Source organism: Danio aesculapii, chromosome 13 (assembly GCF_903798145.1).
Source record: "Danio aesculapii chromosome 13, fDanAes4.1, whole genome shotgun sequence".
Taxonomy (NCBI): Eukaryota; Metazoa; Chordata; class Actinopteri; order Cypriniformes; family Danionidae; genus Danio; species Danio aesculapii.
In genome coordinates, this window is record NC_079447.1 from 43,208,494 (window position 1) to 43,218,066 (window position 9,573).

The 9,573-nt window shown below is 35.5% G+C and overlaps 1 protein-coding gene across 1 annotated transcript; it reads right to left on the minus strand.

Annotated features, from left to right (window-relative positions):
* Window positions 1-86: 86 nt before the first annotated feature.
* Window positions 87-8,798, minus strand: mrps26 (mitochondrial ribosomal protein S26). The gene is made up of 4 exons (XM_056471312.1): window positions 8,408-8,798; window positions 5,765-5,911; window positions 5,090-5,213; window positions 87-396 (listed from the first exon to the last, which is right to left on the minus strand). The coding sequence occupies exons 1-4, from the start codon at window positions 8,626-8,628 to the stop codon at window positions 265-267; spliced, it is 624 nt and encodes a 207-aa protein (XP_056327287.1). The 5' UTR covers window positions 8,629-8,798; the 3' UTR covers window positions 87-264.
* Between the last annotated feature and the right edge of the window lie 775 nt (window positions 8,799-9,573).

The following is a 9,573-nucleotide window of genomic DNA, read 5'->3' on the forward strand; positions in this document are numbered from 1 at the left end:
ATTCAAATATTTAAGCTAATGAACAAAGCAAAACATTTAAGGTAATTTAAGAACTTTAAGAAATCAGTTGAGACATCTCAAACCAGTTTGGAAAAATTAAGAATCTTTGAAATACACTTTGAAAATAAACTATTCACAGCACATATTCACACAAAGCATACATCTCAAGGTCAAACTAAATTCATTTTAACAGCTTAAATGTTGACACCGACAGTATGTGTTTTATATATACACAGGTGTTTTATTCATCAAATCTTGTAATTATCACTGAAAAGCAGTCCGTTTGACAACCCGTCCTTCTTTATCAATGGCAAAATTGTAGTTTATCGGATTGTCGAGAGCCTCTTCAATCCGCTGATCTAGATTTTCCAGTGTGATGAAGTTCTTTGCCTCTTCCTAAAACACAGATGCAAAGGTAAGAAAGAGGTTAAATCTATAAAATCTCATTTATTAAAATAACTTATTTAATTTTTAACAATAATCACAGTAGTAGTAATAGTAATTATAATAATAATAGACATCCTTTTTAAAAAATAAATGACTTCAGTTTGAGTCCTAATAAAATGCAAAAACAAGATAACAGTTTAAATGTTGACAAAACAAAAGCCTGAAACACACCAAGTCGAAAGAACTAGCGACGAAAAACTGGAAACAAAAAAAAAAGTGTTGCATTTGGTCCCATATAGATAAAAAGCTGTGCATGAACACAAAACAGATGACTGCTGACTGAAATTAGTATGTGCCTGCAAGAGAACTTCTTCTACAACATGACATTCCACAAAAAGAAAACGGAACTACTGCTGCACATTATTGATGGGACATCTGAACCAAGGCATCGAAGCCTGTATCGGAATAACGAGTTTGCGTTCTGAGAGGGGTGAATTATTTTATAACTCATCCATTTCCTTTATATTGGATTATATTAAGTCTGCATAATTAAGGGCGTGGCCACTTGAGTGACAGCTAGGTCTCGCTGGTCGCCGTTACTTCACCTCAGCTGATTCCGGCTGATTAGCCGCTGAACTCGGTATATACATCGTATGTTAGTTTTGTTTTATGTGGCTTTACAAAGTCAGTTGCTTTTTGGAATTATTTCTAACAATTATCAGATGATATGGTATCCTGTGTGCACTTCATTGTGCTCACAAACCATTCACGTGGCCTTCATTTCCCAGGTGAGTAAATTATATGAGCAATTCCAGTGTTATAGATGTGACATTTGCAGTAATATCTCAAACATAAATGCACATAGAAAGTATGTTAACATTATAAAAACATCTGTTTATATATTACATTAGTAAAACATCTCTTTATATTTTCCAAAAGAACTAACCACAGAGTTAAGGGATCAGAAAAATATTTTATATTTTAAATGAGGAAAATAAACATCCATTATGGATGTGATGAAAAAAGACAGAGTTTACAGTCTACCACGTACTTTAAATGTGAATATACTGTGAATTAAACTACACAACTCAAAAGAAACAATGATAATTAAAAGTATAAGAGTTGCTCATTATAGAACCAAAATTATTGATTTTATTTGACATTTTTTGCATTTATGAGGAAAAAGTGTTGTTATGGATGCGACATCTCTCCGTTATGGATGTGACAAATTGACGGCACTTGTGTGACTTTGGTAAATCAAATATAACAGTTTGAAAACATTAACGGAGACATTTTTGAGTATTTTTAAAGCACTGTAAAATACTTGCTTACACAAAAAACACAGAAACGATTTCGACATTTTGGCGAAAACCAATTTTTTTTCATGGCAAGATTTACATTTGCATGGAATTGCTCATATACTTCTATACCATCTCTATAAATGTATTTGTTTTACTTGACATAATTTATCATTTGTAATTTCTTTAGACCTGTAAAGCATTTCAAAATCTGACAGATTGATTAGCTGTAGGCTCTAGAACAGTCATCTGAAGCATTGTCACACATTGTTATGCCTGGATTTCATCAATAGCCCTGCATTTACTAACACAGTTAGTTTGAAGTGTTCTGAAGTAATTCGCGTTTTCCTCCTGTAGAAACTTGTCATAAGAACAATGCTTAGTGGATTTAAAAGTCTAAACACTTTATTGATATAGTGCACAACCAAGCACATGTGGTCAGAACACAAAAGTCGCAGGTAATGAAGTATTAAGCAAAAAAGCCTGTCTAGCAAAATGCTAGCAGGCGTCTGTAACTCCTCCTCTTTGCCCTTGTTTTGTATCCCCCGGTCAGTACGATGAACAAAATGGCGAAGGATGGACACACCTACTGGTAACTTCTTTTAGGCTCTTCAGAAACCTATGGGTGACGTCACGGATGCTACGTCCATATCTTATTTACAGTCTATGGGAATACATCAATCACTCACAGGTTAAAACTCGCACCACCTTGTGGGTGTTTCAAACAGGTGTCAAGAGTAGCAGAAGTGGAGATGGAACTAGTTTCAAGGAGTTTTGACGTTAGAATACATTTGACTATTATATTAGGTTAAATCAGTTGTAGTATAGGAAGGTATATTGTTATTATTAATGTTATATTATATATTACTATTATTCTAATACATTTTAATATAATTAGTATTTTGCTGTTCTTATTGTCAGAAGCTCACCAATTAATGAAATAAACTGATTACCAATAGTGTGACGAAGCTTCAGTGGTTCAGGAAGCCTCATTTTTCCATCGCTACAACACGCATACAAAACTACATACCTAAACAAACCATACATATCAGCATATACATACCATTTTCACAGCACTTCTCGCTCACCACAGAGGGATTCACAACTGCTTTCTTTGTGTTCCCTCTTGACTTGCATTGTTTGTTTTGTCACTTAAGTTTTTTCTCCCACGCTCTGGTTTGCAGTCGAACAGCCAATCAGAGCACACTTTTACTGATGGCCAATGCTGATTCTACATGCTGAATCAGACAAACTCACTACAGCATGAGGCTGACATGTGGAACAAGCCAAACAAACTAACCTGACAGACGCAGAGTATATGCAGGAATCCTAAAGGTAATTTCAATAGCTTAATACAACTTTTTAAAGACCTTCTCAGAATATTTTAAGACCTCATTGCCACTTCAAGTATTAATCAGTATCAAACCTTTAACTTAATAAACAGTTGTCATGAAATAAATCAATAGAGCACAACCATGCAACAGAACTCAGAAAAGCTCGAAAGAAACAAAGCTTTGAAGAATAAATTACGCCGTTGTTTTCAGCGACAGGCTTCAGCCACTGTTTAAACTCGTCTTTCTCCAACCAGGAGTACGAAAACTTACATTTTCCCATTTTGCCGTCGGTTTCGCTTATGGTTTCGCTACATGTGGAGAGTGTTACATCACCTTCCAGCGTTTAACACAAACTAGGTGACATCACCCAGATGGAGGAGATTGGCTGGACGTGCCCCAGACCGAACCAATCGCGTGGATCGCAGGGACCGTTGTAAAAGAGCCCATATTATACATTAAAAAGGGTCATATTTCACTTATATGGGTCTCCAACAATATACTGATATGCATGCAAGGTCAAAAAACACTTTCATGGTCTTATAATATTAATTTATTTTACCTAATTATCCCAGCAACTCCCATATGAATCGTTCAGCGATTCATTTGTTCCCAAACCCCTCCTTAGCGCAAAGCTAATCTGCGCTGATTGGACCTATGACAGCCTGTTGTGATTCAGCGTGAGACAAATGCCCAGCGTGGTTTGTCAAGCCCCCGGTTCACCAACATTGGTATAGGATCCGATCGCAGCGGACGCTGAAACACACTTCATCGTAAAACTTACTCCACATTGTTATTCAGACACCTTACCACCAAAAGCAGTGTAGTTAAACACCAGCATATTGCTCCATTCTTAACTATGATACACATTCAGTATTAATCCACACAGCAGCAAAAGCTAAACTATTCTGAACAGCTGACGGTGGCCATAGCAACGACAAACGGCATTGAAACACGAGCTCACAATCACATTTAAACAAAGCACCACGCGTCGCGTTTCAACGTGGCTTTAGACGCGATATGAGAATATAGAGTTAACCTTAACAGTACAAGCGGTTACAAGTAACAAAACAGAATTAAATACATCATTTGCAAGCTAGAGTAAACAAGGAGACAAGCGATTTACTTACACTTATGAAATGTGTCATGGCATGGGCCAGGTCTTATATAACTTGGATCATTGCTGTGGCACCTCTTGCGTGAAGTGTTATATGTTCTCAGGGCTTACATGTACTCTGCTTTGCCCAAAGATCACATCCCCGGCCAGGGGGTTGTAGCTCTCACCAGTGGTCCTCCTCAGCTGCAACAGACTGCCTTTGTGCCTAATAAACTGGCCTTATTTTGCATGCACCCCTGGTGTATTGTCTGTCCATTCCTCTCACAAGTCTCATACATCAGTAGTCGTTTCTGATCCTTCCTTTAACAAAGAATGAATCGCCAATTTCCCTCACACTTCCAATAATATCCAGGTAAGCACCGCGTCTTCATGACTCATGATGACTTCAGGATCTGTTTGTTTTTGCTGCTGTGTTAGTGGGCAGGGCCGCAGGTTTAAATTTTCCGGGGTTTGCGCGTGGAACAATTGGGCGGGGCTTATGTTTTGTAGCCACGTCACACTGAAATGGCTCAAGACTCGCTAACAAGACGATTCATTCTAACCACTATGAGTCGACTCTTTTTTTTAGATGAATCAATAGTTTTAAAAACTGTCCACTTTCAGATTTAAGCCTTAGCTGGATACTTCACTTCACTTAGAGCTGTGTTACACACTACATGGAAGGTCATTTTTAAAAACTCACAATAGGGGCCCTTTAATATTAGGACGAAAATACATATATTTATTCTTTTTTTGTAGTCAAACACTTTGGACAATGCTTAAACAAAATTTAAGACCTCGTAAAAATGTGATTAAGACTTTGTTTCATAATTGATTTATCAACTTTTAATACTTTTTAAGACCCTGCGGACACCCTGAGACGCTCATCGACACTGCCTAACATCTGACTGTCGGTTTAGTGTGTCCAAGCCTTAACAGATATTTATTTTAACATATCAAAGTACAGAAAGATGCACCTGTAGTTGAAGAATTTGTCTTTCTTTCTCTTTAATGTAGTTCTCCAGCTCTTGTTGATGCAACATCGCTGCTTCTTTCCTCTTCTCCTCTGCGGCCTCAGCCTCCTTCTGAACGCGCTGCTCTCTGGAAGAACAGATCAAACTAATTCATTTCAAACTGGAACAAAATATCCTTTTTCACATTCACCATTTTCAGCCAATTAGTATATAGAGGTAAAGTTGGTTTTATTTTCGCACATTCGTTCATTTAGAAGTCTCTATATTGTTTACCATGTTACTTTGAATATTTGATCAGAATTAGCATGCAAGTATGACTTCAAAACAACATTAGCACTATTTAATTGACTGTGAACAATGTTGTACGTTGATAGTCATTGGCTGCTAATATGATTTCCCAATTTAGAATTTGCAAAGAATACTTTTCTAAAATTATATTATTAAGGAGAATGTCTGAATATAAAACTTTACCTCTATCCAATTAGCAGTGAGCTACTGAAGTGGCATATTCTTCTCATCACAAATGGCAGCTTACCCTTTCAGCTCATAATTTGGACTTTTTAAATCTGATAATTTTGCCACAATTAGTACATTTACAATAATGGAAAATTCAAAATAGCGTTTTTAAAAGACATGTTTAAAGCTTTCCCTCACAGTAAACACACCAAAATGACTTACCGTATTACTTGTAACCTGTGGTTCTCAGCATCATTCCAGGCCATGAGGGATTTATGCTCTTCAGCATCTCTTTTTGCTCTCTCCTCTGCCACGGAGCCGACCTTTTCTTCATATCGCTTCCTCAACATATTCTCCCTGAATTCAAGTCTACCAACAACGAAAAAATTATTTATACCAAAGAGTACATTTTTATACCATAATATAGTCAAGTGTTTTATACAGCATGTAGATAGTATATACAAAACTTTGTTAATGAATACAACAGCATACTGTAGTATGAACTATAGTGAACTGAGAAATTGTAATAGTAACGTTATAATGTATGTTAGTGAGTCATTCTATGAAACAGGTGCCATTTCTGTCCGTAACATTTGATGAGCTGCATGAGGCACAAAAAAGTCCTAAAATGTGTTTCCAAAGCTTAAAGTAATTAATTCAAGGGTTCTTATTAACATGATATATGATAAATTATTATTACTAAAGAGTAAAATTCTTTTTTTAAATACTTTTTCATGATTACATAACAAATTTCACATGTCCGTGCTGACTAACATTGAATTTGCACCTAAAATATCATCAAATAAATTATATTTGTCCTCCCAAACTTTTATTGTTTTAAGGTTTATATGGGTGTTTCTATTTCCATAAGATATATTTATTTCATAAATTCTACATATTTTTGTAAATATTTTATAATTTGTGTGTCCACGCTGTCACACTAACTTATTTCATCCATAAATTATGTACTTTTGCTTTAAATGACATCACAAAAAAAGAAATTGACATCATATGGGCCCTACACCCTCCAAGACTAAAAGGAGGAAAGTACTGAAATCTTTGTTGTTGTTTTTCTTGTTAGACAGGGCCCGTCAAGCTCAACACAACCACCCAGTCATGCTAAATAGATAGGGTAAACTTATTTATTAAATTATTTTACATTTATAAAGCAAAGAAGAGTAAATTTTAGATTGAATGAATGTATGCTAGTTGAGGAACTTGACCACATGGGAGATTTGCGGCCATTTTTGAATGCAATTTACCACCCAGTCACATTTTTTTCCACGATGAGGTGGTAAGGGATGTGATGGGGTGGTTCTGCATCCCATTTGAATGTGAAGATGTATGAAATCAAAGATTTTAATACAGGGCTTATCAATTAATTCAGTAATTTTCTGTTAACTTAATCGTTTGGCCTCTTATACACTTCCTTACTTTCTCTTTCACACACTAATTTTAAGTCACTCAAACATTCATAATCGATCTGATTTTAATTAACAATTTTACATTTTATAACATAATTGAAGATAAATCTGTTTCCATCAAGGGTAGCACACAGTTCAGATTGAAAAATTATTGGATTTACAGTCCTCAGCATAAATAATAATAAAAAAAAATCTCCAAACATCCCTCTTTTAAATTAATATTTTCTACAGAATGCTTCACAGTCAATACCAAAGACAAATAGTAACAAATACCAAAGCCAAAACTGGAACTACTCTAACAAAAAAGTAGGTCACAATCCAAAAAAAAAAAAAAGTACACCCACATTGTATATGTTTAGGAAAAACATTTAACAAATTTTTAATAAGGAAGAAAAAAAAAAATCAAAAGAAAAAAGTATATAATTTTTTTGACAATTTTGTAGTATGTCTTTTTGCAAAAATGAGGACATTTTATTATTTGAAGAACATTTGAATTTAAAAAGCTATTTGTTATTTTACTACTGTAAAATCACACATATTGTCCGTAACGGGGTGGTACAATAGAGGCTCTCTTGCCTAAAGAAAAACAATATACTTAATAAGGATTTTGTGCCTGAGGTGGGAAAATAGCTTATCTGGAGGATTAAGATATCTTTCAAATAATGTTTTTTTTTTTTTTAAGTTTGTACTGCAATGTGAAAATGGCACCCGTTTCATAGAATGACTCTAGTCCAAAGGTGTCCAAACTTGGTCCTTGTGGGCCGGTGTCCTGCATATTTTAGTTCCAACCCCAATTAAAAACACCTGAACCAGCTAATCAAGCTCTTTCTAGGTATACTAGAAACTTCCAGGGAGGTGTGTTGAAGGAAGCTGGAGCTAAACTATGAAGGACACCGGCCCTCCAGGACCGAGTGTGGACAACTGAGGTAAAGTTGGTTTTACATTCGCACATTCGTTCATTTAACTGTCTCTTTATTGTTTACCAAGCTAATTTGAATATTCAATCAGAATTAGCATGCAAGTATGACTTCAAAACAACATCAACACTATCTAATTGACTGTAAACATGGTTGTACTTTGATAGTCATTAGCTGCTAATATGATTTCCTAATTTAGAATGTGTAAAGAATACTTTTATAAAATTATATTATTAAGTAAAATGTCTTAATATCTGAATATAAAACCAACTTTACCTCTATATTTGGACAACCCTGCTCTAGTCTAAAAACTACTACAGTAAACTGTGCTGTATTGTGTACAACAGTTGTGTTACAACAGCAACTAGTGTAACAGAATTGCCAAAACAGATGAACGTTACTTTATTATACCTTGGGTCAAAAACACTGCTGTCAACACAAATGACAAGCTTTAATTTCATTAATAAGGATGTTATTTGAGAGACAATCTGACCTTGATCACTAATAATGAGCATCAATCTTACCGCAGGGCTTTGAGGATCAGACTGTACTCCGTGTATCGCTCCTTCATGGCGATCATTTCCACTGGATCCACGGGCGGAGGAGTCTTGATCCGTCCGATTTTAGACTTTGCTTTGGGGTCTGTGCGAGATTTTCTTCCCCTGACAGATTCGACTAATACAGCAGAGCGAGGGGCGAGAAGACGAACTGCAGGAACCGGACACCGCGATAAAGCTCGCAACATGACGATTGTGTGATTAATGGTAAGCGTCTACATAAAAACACACGGTCAGAAATCCTGGAGAAGCGCAGCACAAGTAACAGATTCCAGCATGGCTTTCTAACATTGAGCAGCTACACTGTGGCTGCCATGTTCTTGAACTTTAACCACGGAAGATGTTTCTTTTGCTCGACCCACAGTGGGATGAAGCCGGAGCGCTCTCTACTGCCACGCGCTGCCAAGAAACGGAGCTACAAACACATTCTCTGGGATGGGAAGCGTTTGGGGAAATAATTTCTGTTGCTTAATGGGTTTATTAACCCTCTATAGGGCACCTTCATTTATAAATGACACTAAGATAATCAAATTTTAAAAACACTAAGAATATTTATCCAATAAAATTAAATCTTAGTAATGTCACATGACATCTCCTTTAGCCAATGAAACTAAAAGATAGCTGCCATTTGCTTTACATTATTAGAAAACACAGACCAAATAAGACATCAGCACACAGGTTATGTGCTCTCAAGGCATGATGGTGAGTTCATTTTTAACTATAAAATCTAAAAAAACAAATCTTAAATAAAAATATTTTGTACATTTTAGAATGTTTTTCAAAAAATTGTGTAATTTTTTTTATCCACAATTTACAAAAACAATAATTCAAAAGCATAAAATTCTGTGATTCATGTAAAAATGAGTGCTTTTTAGGGGTAGATATTTCCTGTGTGGTGGTCAAAGATGTTCAGTACTATGAGGCGCAGTGTAAGAGTTTTTATGTCTGTGTTCTAGGTTGATGTTAGGTAGTTTCAGGTACTTAGTTAGTTAGTTACAATACTGTTATTGAAAATGACATTTACACTTTTTTTTGTAAAAAGAAATTGTTACACTACACTCTCAAAAAAAGGTACAAGGTGGTACAAATAATGTTACTTGAGGAACAGTTTTGTACCTTTGTAAAAGTTGTTG